General features: G+C 42.7%; 1 protein-coding gene across 4 annotated transcripts in view; it reads right to left on the bottom strand.

Moving 5' to 3' along the window:
- ARHGEF6 (Rac/Cdc42 guanine nucleotide exchange factor 6) overlaps positions 1 to 14,717 on the bottom strand; it is a 130,968-nt gene extending 116,251 nt beyond the window's left edge. The window contains exons 1-2 of one of the 4 annotated variants that reach the window (XM_084870207.1): positions 14,276 to 14,717; positions 12,951 to 13,034 (exon numbers count right to left, since the gene is read on the bottom strand). In XM_084870207.1, the coding sequence (XP_084726333.1) occupies positions 12,951 to 13,034; positions 14,276 to 14,440 (249 nt within the window). In that variant the 5' untranslated portion in view covers positions 14,441 to 14,717. Of the gene's footprint in view, positions 1 to 42; positions 665 to 12,950; positions 13,035 to 14,275 lie in introns of those variants that run through there. The other 3 variants (XM_084870206.1, XM_084870209.1, XM_084870208.1) reach the window with 3 other exon arrangements.
- Positions 14,718 to 16,237: the final 1,520 nt, after the last annotated feature.

Here is a 16,237-nt window from a genome sequence, read left to right as displayed (position 1 = left end):
GCTGTCCCTTTCCCCTAACCCGCTGCCCCCCAGGCAGGTCACCTGGCTCGGCCACTGCCCGCTTGTCCTCCGGCTGCTCGCTGACTCCAGCCGCCGCCGCCGCCGCCTCCGGGAAGCGGCTCGTCCTCCGGAGTCACCCGGCCGGCGAGCGAGCGGGCGGGCTACCCGGTGCCAAGGCTGCGGGAACCGTTCAACCGAGCCCGAGCTGGGACCCTGCCCTAAGCGCAGCCGCCACCAGGGCGAAACTGGAAAGCTTGGCTCGGCTCCCCCGGGCGGGGAGGGGCGGCTGCAACTTTGCTCTTAGACGCCGGCGAGGAGGGGGCGCCAGTCTCCAAACTCTGTGCCACGCCCCGAACCTCTCAGTCCAGGAATGATTTTTATTTTTTTTTATCCCTTTCTGTTTTTTTTGTTTTTGTTTTTTGTTTTTTTAATCTAAAGGGAAGCCAGACTCTTGCCCTCAAGTTCTTGCTTCCAGAATGGTGCCCCTCGGTGGGCTGAGGACCAAGGGGCCGAATGCGAGGAAGGGGGTGGCGGGGGATGAGCCCGGCTGGGGGCGCTGGCGGCGAGCCGGCCAGAGCACTGGGGCGGCGGCGGCGGGCCTGGATCGGCTGCCTGGGAACCTGCCTTTGCGGCTCTTCAGGACCCTGCTCAGCTGTCAACGCTGGCCCCTTCCTGCCTGGGAGGGAGGGAGGCCTCGAGAGGCCGGGCTAGCGGCGGGGAAGCAGTGACCCGGACCTGGATCACCCAAGTAGGAACTGGAAGTGACTGCGGCGGATGGCAGAGCAGCAGCAGCAGCAGCCGCCTAGTAGCTGCGGCAGCTGCTGAAGCTCCGGTGTAGCGGCAACTGCTACACTGCGCATGCTGCTGCCTCCCGCGTCAGCCCCGAGTTCAGGGCTGTCAGTGCCAGAATCTCAGGCGGGAATCCCGGCCTCACAGACTAGCCTGTTCCAGTGGCCCATGTCCTCCTCCACCCCCCCTCGCCCCCCCCCCCCCCCGACTCCGCTCTGAACCCCAGGTTCTATGGTGAGCAGCGGAGACACCCAAGTAAGGAAGCATTCTCCAAGGGCCCTCCAGATGCCTCTTTCCCTAAAGTAACCTTGATGCCCTTCCTGGGATCTCTGATAACAGGCCCCAAATCGAAAGTCTTTTTGAGGGAGAATAATTCAAAAGGTTCATGATAGATGGAAAATACTTACAACATTGTTGAAGTCCAATCATGGGTGCCATTGAATGTAATTCATGAAACTCACTAAGAGTGTCCAATTTGTTCAACAGAAGAGAAAAATTTACCTAATCCTCTTTAGTCTTCCCACTAGTTCAAATTGAGCAGCTAAATATACAAAGTTTTGCAGAGTGGAAATTGATGGAAAGGGGCCAATTAAAAATAGTGTCCAACAGTTAGACATTACCAATCTCTACTCTAGTCTCTTCATTTTACAGATGAGTCAACAGAAGCCTAGAGAAGGGTACTCAGACTTCACACAAGTGGCAGGCTCCGGGCTTGAAGGAAGGTCTGCTGATAGCCATTACAGTTACTGAGTAGTTGTCTGCCCTTACACCTCACTCCTCGGGGGAGGTCCTACTCTTCTAGAGCTAGAGCTCTTCTATGCGGAATTTAACCTTGACTCCTGATCATTAATAAATCTGCTTTCCTTCCAAAACTCTTCCCTGCAGAGCAGCCCCTGTGAAATAGCAAATCAACCATCCCACAGGCCCCACTTTGGGTAGGGCACCCATGCTGCTCCAGTGACAAGGCAGAGGGAGTGAGTAGAAGGAAACAGGAGGCAGTGAGGGGGTGGGGGCCAAGAGAAAAACCCTTACTGACACCAGCTGGTAAGAGAGAGAGAGACAAAAGGGGGGGGGAGAGAGAAAGAAAGAGAGAAAGAAGCACAAAATGAGCCTCATATATATTCAATTAAATGCTTCATGAATAAAACATCTTTTACAAAGTAGGCATGGCCCAGGAGCAGTATAGGAGATGGTAGCAGGTCCTTGGCAGTGGATTGGTAGTAAGGGTGGCAGGAGACTGCTGGGAATGAGGTGGGGGAAGCCTGGCTGTAAGGAAAACTAGCCACAGAACAATGCAATCAGAGAGGTGCCAACTATCCAGGCCACTCCGGAAGGATCAGAAGAACTGTGTATGTCCCTGATTCCCACCAAGTTCAAAGGCAAAACCAAACCAAAACTACCATTGCTAGACTCCTGTTGTCAAGGGACTTCCTAATCACATTCTACCTAGACATGAAGACTTTTTTCATATGTTTTGGAATATTTACTCTTGAGGCTTATGTGTCCACCTGCCTTCTCTATTCTGTAAACAAATAGGACAGATATACATATTTGGGTCACAGAAAAAGAAGTACAAATGGATAAGAAGGACTGATAAGATGTCCAAACTCAGTAAGAATCATGAAATACAAAATATAATAATAAATAAAATACCATTTTCACACAGCAGTTTAACAAACGTTAAAGATAATATCGAGGGCTGCCAGGAACATGAAGAAGAAGGCACTTTCTACACTATCGGTGGGAGTAGAATTTCATATAGCATTTTTGTAGGGAAATTTGAGAGTACCTATAGAATTTTGATTCAGTAATTTTATTCTATGAACAAATATGCTTCAAGAATAATCACAGATGTACACAAATCTCTATATGGGTATCCAAGATGACACACTGGGACTTATCCTGGGAATGCAAGATTGACTTAACATATCAAAATCAATCAATGTAATACCACATATCAATATAATAAAAGACAAAAACCAATGGTCATCTTAGCAGAAGCAGAAAAGAACTTTGAAAAAATCTAGCATCCTTTCATGATTAAAAAACAAACAAACAAAAAAGTAGGAATAGAAGGGAACTCCTTTAACCTGATAAAAAGCATCTATGAAAAACCCACAGCTAATGCTATACTTAATGACGGAAGACTGAAAACTTCCCCTAAGATAAAAACAAGATTAGGATGTTCACTCTCATTACTTATATTCAAGATTGTACTGAAGGTTCTAACCAGGGAAATTAGGAAGAAAATTAAATAAAGGGCATTCAAATTTGAAAGGAAAAAGTAAAAATATCTCTATGAATAGATGACAAAAAAAAAAAACACAAAGAATCTAAAAAAACTATTAAAACTAATAAATAAGTTCAGCTAAGTTGAAGGATACAAGATCAGTATACAAAAATCAATTGCATTTTTATACACTTAAAATGAATAATCGAAGAATAAAATTAATAAAACAATTCAACTTACAGTAGCATCAAAAGGAATAAAATACCACCAAGGAACAAAATACCATCAAAATATTTTATTATACCACACTAGAGGCCCAGGGCACAAAATTCGTACGGGGGGGTGGGGGGGTTCCTCAGCCCAGCCTGCACCCTCTCCAATCTGGGACATCCCTATCATAACCCAGGACAGCTGGTTCTCAACTGCTCGCCTGCCTACCAGCCTGATCACCCCCTAACCACTCCCCTGCTAGCCTGATTGATGCCTAACTGCTCCCCTGCTGGCCTGATTTCCCTCAACTGCCCTTCCCTGCTGGCCTGGTTGCCCCTAACTGTCCTACCCTGCTGGCCTGGTCCCCCCCAACTGCCCTACCCTGCAGGTCTGGTCCCCCCTAACTGCCCTGTCCTACTGGCCCAGTCACCCCTAACTGCTCTCCCCTACTGGCCTGGTTGCCCCTAACTGCCCTCCCCTGCAGGCCATCTTGTGGTGACCATCTTGTGTCCACATGGGGGTGGCCATCTTGTGTGTTGGAGTGACAGTCAATTTTCATATTACCTCTTTATTAGATAGGATAAGATATTAAATATCACCAAGGACGTACAAGGCATGTGCACTGAAAACTGCACAACATTGTTGAATGAAATTTTAAAAGACCTAAATAAATGGAAAGACATCCTGTGTTATGGGTCAGAAAACTTAATATTATTAAGATGGCAACACTTTCCAAAGCAATATACAGATTGAATGCAATCACTATAAAAATTCCAACTGTTTTTGTTTTGTTTGTTTGTTTGTTTTGCAGAAATGGACAGGCAGGTCCTAAAATCCATATGGGCACAAAAGGGATTTAAAATAGCCAGAATGATTTTGAAAATGAAGAACAAAGTTGGTAAACTCACACTTTCTGATTTGAAAACTTCCTACAAAGCTACATTAAGCGATTCAATGGGGAGAACAAATAGTGTTGATATAACTGGATACCCACAAGTAAAAGCATGAATTAGGAACCTTACCTCACATCACATACAAAAAAAATTAACTCAAAATAGATTTAAAAAAACGTAATTGTAAGAGAAAAAACTATAATACTCTTAGAAAAAAACATAGGAGTAAAACTTCATGACCTTGTATTAAACAATTGTTTCTTAGATATAATACCCAAAACACAAGCAACAACAACAAAAATAGATGATTTTCACTTCACCAAAATTGTGTTTCAAAGGATACTGTCAACCTTGAGAAGGTGCTTTAGATAGTACTTTGTTTCCCAGGTGTCTCAGCAGACTAGCCTGACCAGCTGCTACCTGTGTGATTCTCTGATTCACTCCCCTGCCATCCTGATTGACCCTAGGACACTATAGCCATATGAAAACACAAAGATGGAGGTCATTTGAAAAGGCCAACTGGCCAGCCAGAGGGTCACATGGCAGCAGCTCCTTAAAGTGATTACTATGTCCCACAGCCAATATTGAAACTGTCAGTGTGCTATTTATTGCATATCTAGCGTCATTGTTTTGCATTTCCAAACTGACCATTTCAAACTGATACTCTTTCTGTAGGTAATAGTGTGTTCTGGATAATATTCAAGCCCTGTTCTTGTATTTTTTATACATTAACAGTTCTATATCATCAACAAAAATCTAATAAGCATGCCTTATACTAAGCACCATGCAAAGTACTTTAGGCCTGAGAAATAATCTATCTAAACTGGCATAGGTATCCATCAATGGATAAATGGATAAAAAAAGATATGGTGTATATTAGTATACATGGTGGAATATTATTTAGCCATGAAAATGATGGACATCCTACCATTTGCAACAAAATGAGTGGACCTTGAGCACATTATTCTAAGTGAGATAAGTCAGAGAAAGACAAGTAGGGTATGATATCACTTATGTGCAATCTAAAAAAAGTGAAACTTAAAAAAAAGAGAGAGCAGCCGAAACCAGTTTGGCTCAGTGACTAAAGCGTTGGTCTGCGAACTGAAGGGTCCCAGGTTCGATTCCAGTCAAGGGCATGTACATTCATTGCGGGCACATCCCCAATTGGGGGTATGCAGGAGGCAGCTGGTCGATGTTTCTCCCTCATAGATGTTTCTAGCTCTCTATCTCTCTCCCTTCCTCTCAATAAAAAATCAATAAAAAAATATTCTTTTAAAAAAAAGAGAGTAAAATGGTGGTTATCTGGGAATGAAGTGAGGGGATAAAAATTGATGTTGTTTGAGGGTACAAACTTACAGTGAGTCATAGTGATCTAATGCACAGTATAATAAATATAGACAACAATATCCTATATAATAAAAGATTAATATGCAAAATAACCATCACTCTGCTACACCCACAAGCCACGCACAACAGCCAATCAGGAGAGAGTATGTAAATTAACCAAGATGGCTGCAGCCATGAAGCAAGCAGGAGGCTTGAATTTCTCTAGCAATGGAGGAAGCCAAGCTTTCCACATGCTGTAGCGGGCCCAGGCTTCCACTCAAGGCTAAAAAATTTCAATTATAGAAGATAAATAAATCCTAACAAAAATGGCAGCAGCCAGGGAGCTGGAGAGAGCAGGAAGCTTGAGTTGCTTCCAGCGATCGAGAAAGCCAAGGTTTCCACAGCCCTGGTCTGCTTGGCCTCCTCTTAAGGCTACAAAGTTTCAATTATAGAAGATAAATAAATCCCAGATCTTAGGGTCTCTGCTTGGGACACCGGGGGTGTGGCTAGCCTGCATACCACCACAGGCCCCTCACTCAGGCGACCCCATACCCCAAGGGAACTCCCACCCTGATCCGGGACATCCTTCAGGGCAAACCAGCCAGATCCCACCCATGCACCCAGCTTCAATCCTATCTAATAAAACAGTAATATGAAAATTGACCATAATTCTGACACACAATATGGCTGCCCCTGTGCTGTCAAAGATCCTGCCTCCATGTGGAAACAGGTTGGTCACCACAAGATAGCCAACAGGGGAGGGAAGTTGGGGGCTATCAAGTCTGAAGGGGAGGGTAGTTGGGGGGGGGGGGACCAGGCCTGAAGAGGAAGGAATTTGGGGGCGACTGGGCCTGCAGGGAAGGGCAGTTGGGGGGGGGGGCAGGCCTGTAGGGAAGAGCAGTTGAGGGGGGTGACCAGGTTGGCAGAGGAGGGCATTTGGGGGGACCAGGACTGCAGGGGAGGGCAGTTAGGAGTAACCAGGCCTGCAGGAGAGGGCAGTTAGGGGTGACCAGACCACCAGAGGAGGGCAGTTATGGGCAATCAGGCTGGCAGGGGAGCAGTTAGGCATCAATCAGGCTGGCAGGAGAGTGGTTAGGGGGTGATCAGGCTCACAGGCAGAAGTGGTTAGGGAAAATCAGAAAGGCAGACAGGCGAGCAGTTGGGAGGCAGCAGTCCCAGATTGTGAGAGGAATGTGAGACTGTCCTACCAGGATCAGGCCTAAGTGGGCAGTCAGACATCCCTCGAGGTGTCTCATTTTGGAAAGGCTGGGCTGAGGGGCACACACCCCCCATGCATAAATTTCATGCACTGGGCCTCTAGTTGTACTATAATTATTACTTTGGGCATATTACAATGTATATATGTATCAAAGTAAATCATTGTACACCTTAAATTTATACAATGTTACATATCAAATATGATCAGTTCAAAATAAGTTAATTTTGAGGAGAAACCTAAATGGTGGCATAGGCAAACACCTAAACTGCTGCCTCGCACAACAATCTCAAAACTACAACTAAAAGACAAAACGGACATCATTCAGAGCCACAGGAATGTTGGCTGAGTGGAAATTCTACAACTACAAAGAAAGAGAAAAGCACATGGAGACTCAGAGGAGCTACAAAAGGCAGAGGTCTGGAGGCATGCATGCAGAGTGCGCATGGAATGGACTGACTCCTGAGTGTGCTGCTGACTTTCTCTAGTGGGAGGTAGACGGAAACTCCTGACTGTTCTGAACTCCAGTTCCGGGCGAGAATCTAGGAACCCAGACTCGTTTGGGAAGAAACTGGACTGTCTGGTAGTGGGCAAAACTTGAGGGCGGCTTTCTTTCAGAGGTGCTCACAGTGATTACCAAGGGACACTGAGACTCAGGGGCCTCATAGGGCAGGGTTAATGGGAAGCTAAGGCTGTCTGCTCCGCCCTGAAACTCCGCCCATCCAAGCTGAGCACAAGGCTTTTGCAATTTTGCAAGTCTGGTCTCATAAAGGTGTCTCTAGCACAGAAATTCTCCCAATGCAGACACAGCTGATCCTCACAGCCAATTGGCCTGGAGGACAATTCCTCCCAGTGACACCAACAACAATCAAGACTTAACTACAACAAGGCTGTGCACACAGTCTACTAAGGGGTGCACCAAGAGTGTCCACCTCAGGTAACTGGGGAGGCTGAGACACTGGGCCCTATAGGACACCTATCACACAAAGCTACTCTACCAATCCAGGGAAGCAATGAAAATGCAGAGACAAAGAAACAGATCACAAACAGAAAAAATGGAGGAAATCAAAAGATGGGATATAGAGTTCAAAACCACGGTTACAAGGTTTTTCAAGAATTTTCTAGAAAAGGCTGATAAATTTAGCGAGACTCTCGAGGATATGAAAAAGGACCAACTAGAAATTAAACATACACTTATTGAAATAAAAAATATTATACAGAGACTCAACAGCAGACTAGAGGAATGCAAGAATCAAGTCAAAGATTTGAAATACAAAGAAGCAAAAAACACTCAATCGGAAAAGCAAAAAGAATCCAAAAATTTGTAGATAGTGTAAGGAGCCTCTGGGACAACTTCAAGCATACCAACTTCAGAATTATGGGGGTGCCAGAAGAAGACAAAGAGCAAGATACTGAAAACCTATTTGAAGAAATAATGACTGAAAACTTCCCCCACCTGGTGAAAGAAATAGACTTACAAGTCCAGGAAATGCAGAGAACCCCAAACAAAAGGAATCCAAAGAGAACCACACCAAGACACATCATAATTAAAATGCCAAGGGCAGAATACAAAGAGAGAGTATTAAAAGCAGCAAGAGAAAAACAGTTACCTACCTACAAGGGAGCACCCATACGATTGTCAGCTGATTTCTCATCAGAAACTATGCAGGCCAGAAGGGAATGGCAAGAAATATTCAAAGTAATGAATAGCAAGAACCTGCAGCCAGGATTACTCCACCCAGCAAAGCTATCATTTAGAATTGAAGGTCAGATAAAAAGCTTCACAGATAAGAAAAAGCTAAAGGAGTTCATCAACACTAAACCAGTATTATATGAAATGCTGAAAGGTATTCTTTAAGAAGAGGAAGAAGAAGAAAAAGGTAAAGATAAAAATTATGAACAACAAATACATATCTATCAACAAGTGAATCTAAAAATCAAGTGAATTAAAAATCTGATGAACAGAATAACCTGGTGAATATAATAGAATCAGGGGCATAGAAAGAGAGTGGACTGACAATTTTCAGGGGACAATTCTCTATGGGGGTGCAGGAAGAGACTGGACAAAAACCGTATACCTATGGATGAGGTCAGTGGGGATGGAGGTAAGGGCAGAGGGTGGGGTGGAAACTTGGTGGAGGGGAGTTATAGGGGTAAAAAAGAAAAATAATTGTAATAATCTGAATAATAAAGATTTATTAAATTTAAAAAAAAGAAACTGAATTTGAAAAGACAAAAGCAAAATAAGTTAATGTTTAAAACTTTGCAAAGATTTGTGTTTAGGCATGTCTCTTAGCTATATAGAATCTTAAAACTTGATGGTTAGTATTCATGGCTGCTGGATGCATCCCTGCTCAACTTTCAGTCTCATGTATTGATTTAATTAGACTTCCCTCAGGGTTCTAGGAGTTCCTCAACCATCTCCTATATACCCCTCACAGGCATAATTTTGCATACAATATTACCTTATATTAACAGTAACATTGAACAGCTATTATAGTATGCATGCCTATGTACAGTAATATATTAAGTGCCTTAGATGGATTTTCTCATTTGATTGTTAAAACAATCCTATGCAATATGTATTATTGGTATTGTTTTTAATCCTCACCTAAGAATATGTTCTTCATTGATTGTAGAGAGAGAGGAAGGGAGACGGAGAGATAGAAATATTGATGTGAGAGAGAAACATCCATCAGTTGCCTCCCTTATGCAAACCCACAACCTGGATATGTGCCCTGACCCTCAACCCTTCAGTACTCAAGACAATGCTCAAACCAATTGAGTCACACTGTCCAGGCTGTCATACATGATTAATGTCTCCGTTACACAGATAAGGAAACTGGAGCTTAAAGAGGTCAAGTAACTGTCTTATTCATTACTCTATTTTCAGTACCTTGTTCATAATAGCAACCTCTCCATAAAACAAATAATTGATTTAGTAAGAGAATTCTGTGGATATTGGAAAGCATCCTGGATCCTTCTTCCTACCTAGATAGCAGTTGTACTGGCAGAATCTGATGTAACCATTTAGAGGTCTGGAGTTTATTCAAAGTTAATTTCAGTCTATTTCAGCTTTTACATTGTAGCAGCTACCAATCCCCACACTCCCCAACCCCATGCCAGGAAGCAGTGCATGCATTCCAAGAGCACTTTGCAGAAGCCAAAGTGGGCAGTAAGACCTCATCTCTTCCCCACACCACCCCCCCAAAAAAAGAGGCCAAGTAACTTTTCTCAGAGACACATCCTATCTAATAAAAGAATAATATGCAAATTGACCATACCTCCACTACAATCCCAAGCCACGTCCACCAGCCAATCAGGAGCAAGTATGCAAATTAACCTAACCAAGATGGCTGCGGCCACAGAGTGAGCAGGACGCTTGGGTTTCCCTGGCAATGGAGGAAGCCAAGTTCCTAGCCTGCCCTGGCCTCTGCTGAAGGCTACAAAGTTTCAATTATAAAGATAAATAAATCCTAGATACAAAGGCCTCTGCTTGTGTTGTCATGTCAGGAGACATGGCCAGCCTGCTAACCACCACACACCGTTCGCCCAGGTGGCCCATGCCCCAAGGGAACCTCCACCCTGATCCAGGAAACCCTTCAGGGCAAACCAGCTGGCCCCCACCCATGTACCAGGCCTCTATCCTATCTAATAAAAGAGTAATATGCAAATTGACCATCACTCCAACACACAAGATAGCTGCCCCCATGTGTACAAAAGATGGCCACCACAAGATGGCCAGCAGGGGAGAGAAATTGGGAGGGACCAGTCCTGCAAGAGAGGGCAGTTGGGGGTGATCAAGCGTGTAGGGGAGGGCAGTTAGGCGTGACTAGACCTACAGGGGAGGGCAGTTAGGGGCAATCAGGCTGGCAGGGGAGCAGTTAGGCATCAATCAGGTTGGCAGGGGAGTGTTTAGGGGGTTACTGGCTGATAGGAAGAAGTGGTTAGGGGCAATTAGGAAGGCAGGCAGGCAAGCAGTTGGGAGCCAGCAGTCCTGGATTGTGAGAGCGATGTCCAACTGCCCGTTTAGGCCCGATCCCAGTAGGATCCCAGTAGGATCGGGCCTAAACGGGCAGTCAGACATCCCTCAAGGCATCCCAGATTGGAGAGGATGCAGGCTGGGCGAGGGACACCCATTCCCCCAACCCTCCCACCCCCATGCATGAAATTCATGCCTCGGGCCTCTAGTAGTCAATAACTGACTAAGCCAAGACTGGCCAAAATCTGTCCAATTAGAGAAGGTATGTACTTAACTATGATGCCAATATTGCCTTATTACAATAGTCCTATAATGTTCAGGCCAGCCTGAATTATCAAAAAGAGATTTAAAATATGCCAAGTGCCTTTTATTTAAAAAATGAAAATTATGATATACTTTTTAGAAATACTTCTATTCAAAGTGGATAAAAAATATTTTAAGCATTAGTGCTTAAAGAAGTAAACATTAGTTATCAGACAAATCCACTTTTATGAAACAACTCATTTTCCAACAATGCCCATGAGGTGTTTCTGTATTATCTAGTATTCTTAGAACTGCGAAGCAGCTTAATACACCTTCTGGCAGCTTCAGAATGCAGAAATCATTGGCAACCTCATCATGTTTTTATTTGCCAAATAAAAATGGAAACACTATTACCTATTCCCTAGTAGCCATCATTCGATAAGGGATATAGAGTTATCTCAGGCCATACCTACTACTTCAAAAGCCATACACACAGGTGCCCATGCACATACATGTGCACATATAGACATGTGTGTGCACACGCATACATAGATCTAAAATTGGGCAATGGAAACAAATAGAAAAATAAAATAAAATTTGTCAATTGAGAAACCTAGAATAAAATATTCTGAGACAAGCATAGCCTGATGCTATGGGTAACTTTAGGAAAAATTTTAAAGCAAGCAAAGTTTATATAGGGCAAAAGCTACTTGTATTGCTATTAATAATACTAGCTAACATTTGGAGAATACTAAGAGAATACTATGTGTGAGAAACCCTGCAATGAACATGAATTTATTGATATCTCACACCAATCCTATGAGATAGGTACTAATATTATTCCCACTTTACAGCTGAGAAGAATGAGGCATAAAGGCATTGTTAAGCAACATGTTGAAGTTCACAAAGCTACTGGTGAGAAAGAACTGAAATTTGAACTCAAGCATTCTAGTGTCAGAGTCCGTGTTCAAACTACTAATACTTCCCCAGATATACTACTACTAATGATTGTCTACACTTCTTATATCCCTGGTCTTATACTAAGCACTCTACATACATTGTGTCATACTAGAGGCCCGGTGCATGGATTTGTGCACCAGTGGGGTCCCTCAGCCTGGCCTGTGGGGATTGGGCCAAAAACAGCTCTCCAACATCCCCCAAGGGGTCCTGGATTGTGAGAGAGCACAGGCCAAGGGACCCCACTAGTACACTGGGCCTCTAGTATGCATATAAGATCTTTGGTTGATCTCTTCCCACCCTTCCCCCCCCCCCTTCCCTCTAATATTTATCAATTTGTTCCATGTTTCCATGCCTGTGATTTCTGCTCCTGTGTTGAGCGTCTACCCCCTGATGGTCAGTGCATGTCATAGCTACTGGTCAGCCAGTCGGCCGGTCACTTAGGCTTTTATATAGAGAGACATGTTTTGAGGTTGGAGGTTTTAGTTCTAAATTATGATGCAGCATCTCATTTGATCTTTAAAACAACCCCATGAAGTACCTATTATTTGTGTCCATTTTACAAATAAAAATACTGAGGCCCAGAGAAGTGAAGTAATTTGGCACACAGTCAAAAGTATCAACTGAGTTTCAGTAAACCCCCTATAAGTACAGTAAGGATCCATGTAATATAAAATAATGCAACATAATTTAATATACAATTTCTATCTCAGGGTCACGTTCTCTCAGCGTTTCAAAGCCTCTGTCCTAAAGTGTTAATGGAAAAAAGTAACAAAAGACTTTTTTTCCCCAATTCAGGGGGAATGCAGTGACCCTTATAGCAGCCATTTCCCCTTAGTAGGGAAGCACACCATGCAAGCTTTGTCACCAGAAGCCTGCTTTCAGGGCTTGGTATCTGAAAGAATTTTTTTTTCTTTTGAAAATGGTTTCAGGAAAAGCCAAACTAGCAAGCCACCACTGGAGTCACCAGTCTTAACCATGGTTTCTGTAAAATGCTTCCTCTATTTAACAGTGAAAATAAACCAAGGACTTTTACTACAATACCATCTTCACTTGCAGAGTGAAAAAAAACAATGACAAGAAAGGCAATCTGGGTTGGCTTACCTCCACTTGAAGGGTTGCACATCCTTTCAGGAAGTCATTGATGTTGTTGATGCAGTCAGCTTCTGTTTGGGGATCCAGACAGTACTAGAGAAACATGGTCAAATGTCACTTGGAGATTGTCATCCCAGATCAAACATGCCATATTCACCATTTGCTAATAACTGCACATGCAGGCTTTTTAAGGCAGGGAACAACATTGCTGTCAATCCAGGAAGAGAAATAACCACCAAAGGAAGTGATGCAAAAATCTAAACGGTTGGTCTTTGTTTCAAATGTCACCAAACCTTTAGTCTCAAGCCATCTCTACTTATAAACTTTTTCTCATGCTTTTTGCCTGAATATGGTAATAGCAAATCAGAGAAACCCAGATTTTTATTTTTATTTTTTTAGTTTGTTTTTGCTTTCAAGTTACTACCTCGCTCCCTCCTCTTCATGATGATTTATTCAAGTATATTTTACCCTTTGTTTTTCTTTGCATCTGATCACAAAAATCTACATTTTACCACCATTTTCTCACTGCTTTTTAAGTTTAAGAAATTATAAGCAAGTCAACTTTTTCAATAAAAATACAAACTAGTTCAAGAAGGCAAAACTTCCTGCTAACCTTAAGAACATACTTGCATCACTCTACCTTTAAACTGACTTAAAGTGCCTGCTTTGAAAATTGTCCATTCTCGTGACCATGGGTTTCCAACATTAAAAATTTTGGATTTTTAAAAGAGAATAAGGTAGTTTCACTTTGAACGCACGTTGTACTTGAAACGTATATTTGGTTTTTGTTGTTTTAACAAACCTATGTGCCATTGGGATTATTTCTTGTAATTGCTAAATAGCCTCTCTCTCAATTGATATTTTATTTCTTTAGGAAGAAAATCTACATTGATTTTAGTCAAACTGTCACTAAACACCATCAATATCTGTTAGAAATCACCCCATTGTTCCAGACTATTATGTACCCCATGTTTAAAACATGTCCTCGGGAAACAGGGACATATCTCTGTGACAGAATAAACTTGTCAGGTTTGGGTTTTTTTAGAATAAGCTTGTGATATGGGTGTTCTCCTGGTCCCTTAGTATTAGTGGCTTAACAGGCTTTTTTCTTTTTTTTTTTTAATAATACTATTCTTGGTGGCCAATTACTAAACGATAACATTTCATTTTCTGACGTTTTCAAACTACAAAATCAGTAAGAAAGAATATCCAACTCTTAGAAAGAGATTAAAGTAGGAGAGTCCCAAGATCAGGACAATAGAAAATCTCAAGCGTAATATTATTGCTGCTCTCTCATAGTTAGCACTTCTAAAGATACTGTAAATGTTTCTTACCTTTTCTACAGAGCCAGGCCTCAGTCTGTTGATCAGTTTGCACAGCACTACCCCATTTTTCAGCGAGGACTTCAAGAACTCCTCCGGATCGCAGATAGTTTTTTTAGGGGAATCTAAAACTCCCAGGGATATAAGCCATGTCACGATTTGCTCTTCTGGATTCATTCCTTAGAACTGTACGCTCGGAACAGCTCTCTGGGGCAGCTGCAAGGACGAAGCCACATCCGCGATTGCATCTGCTGTTGTCTTCCTTTTTATGAGTTCTCTTCTGGTGCTTGCAGAGCAAAGCTTTAAAACAACTTTCTTGGACAACGTTGGAACTCACTCAAATTTTGGGATTTTAAAGCCACAGAGATCACACTCAAAGATGTGGGAAGAGAATTAATGGAAAAACCTGGATAACACTGGTTTTCTTTTTCAAAATCTGCAAAACAAATTCATTAGACTAAAAAAAAAGAAGAAATACACACACGAGCACACACCAAGGGGAGAAAAAAAAAACAGTGCAAGAAGCTGTAAGGGAAGGAAGTGAGGATGCTAGGGAGGTGAGCCAGCACTTCAGGGGACCTTGGAAATGAGACACTCTTGGGCCAGTCTGGGAAAATGCTGTCAATAAATAGTCTAGTCCCAGTGAAAATCTGGCTTCTGTCAGGAGGAAGATGCCAACTGGCTCTTAGGTCAGACAGATCTGAGCCTCGTAGGGAGCTCTGCTGGCACAAAATGGCTCAAAGAAGGTAGGTTCATAAAAATTATTCCACGAAATGGCTGAATCTCCACAAACTGTCTCACAGAGATGGTGTGTTATGATCATTGCTTGCAAAACATGTTGAGTTGCATGGTGACACAGTGCCAAGCAAATGAAGATTGTGCCTGCTGTCAGCCATCACTGTATATAGTCAGAAGCTAAAGGAACGGCATTTTACTTTGCAGCCAAAAAGTTATGTTTAGGGAAATAGGCTAAGGATAACATCTGACATCCTGTTTACTTGCATTCTTGAGCAATTATTTTTCTAGACCTGATTTCACTACACAATCCAGCTGCAGTACCCTTAACCGAGGCTCAAGCAGTCACATAAATGTGTGTGTGTGGGGTGGGGGGGGACTCATGAAAACAGAATTTTTTAGAACAAAAAAGCACTTGTCCTCTGTCTATACTAATCTGATGTTTTCCAAACAATAAACACTTTACATTAAAAATGCTTTTCTGAAGATAAAAACTGGGCTATAACAAAAATTCTTGAACTATTCTGGAACATTTTTAGGACCAGTCGAAATTGTCATACTACTGAAAAATTTATAAGGCCAACTTTAACAGTACAGTATAGCCTCCTCCTATTGGTAAATGCACAGAACTCATCATCACTACCCATCCTCATGTGGGATCCTCCTAAGCTTCCTTTTCAACTCAGCTTTAGGCATATACTACACTACCAAATAATCATCTTATATTAGTCTCCTAAATGTTTCCCAAAGCTTCCCTTCTTGCCCTGTCATAACACTCATCACACTTTACTATTATTACTTTTTGATCTGTCTCCTCTGTCAGAATGTAACCTCTCTGGCATAGGGGTCTTCTCTATCTTGTTTAACACTGTTTCCAGCAGAGTTCCTGGTACACAGCAGATGTTAAAAAATGCTGAATGAATGGATGATTGAACTCATATAATGTCCAGGTATAGACACTACCTGATTATAACAAGGATTTTTTTTTTTTTTATGTTTTAATGTCTTAAAACATTTTTCCTTGCTAATGATTTTTATACTCATATTGAGGTACTAGAGGCCTGGTGTATGAAATTTGTGCACAGGGTGGGTGTCCCTCAGCCCAGCCTGCACTCTCTCCAATCTGGGACCCTTTGAGGGATGTCCGACTGCCCTCTCACAATCCAGAACTGCTGGCTCCCAACTGCTCGCCTGCCTGCCTTCCTAATTGCCCCTAACCACTCCCATGCCAGCCTGGTT

This window comes from Pipistrellus hanaki, assembly GCF_964339955.1.
Source record: "Pipistrellus hanaki genome assembly, chromosome: X".
NCBI classification, from domain to species: Eukaryota; Metazoa; Chordata; class Mammalia; order Chiroptera; family Vespertilionidae; genus Pipistrellus; species Pipistrellus hanaki.
This window is presented reverse-complemented; position numbering and strand designations above follow the sequence as displayed.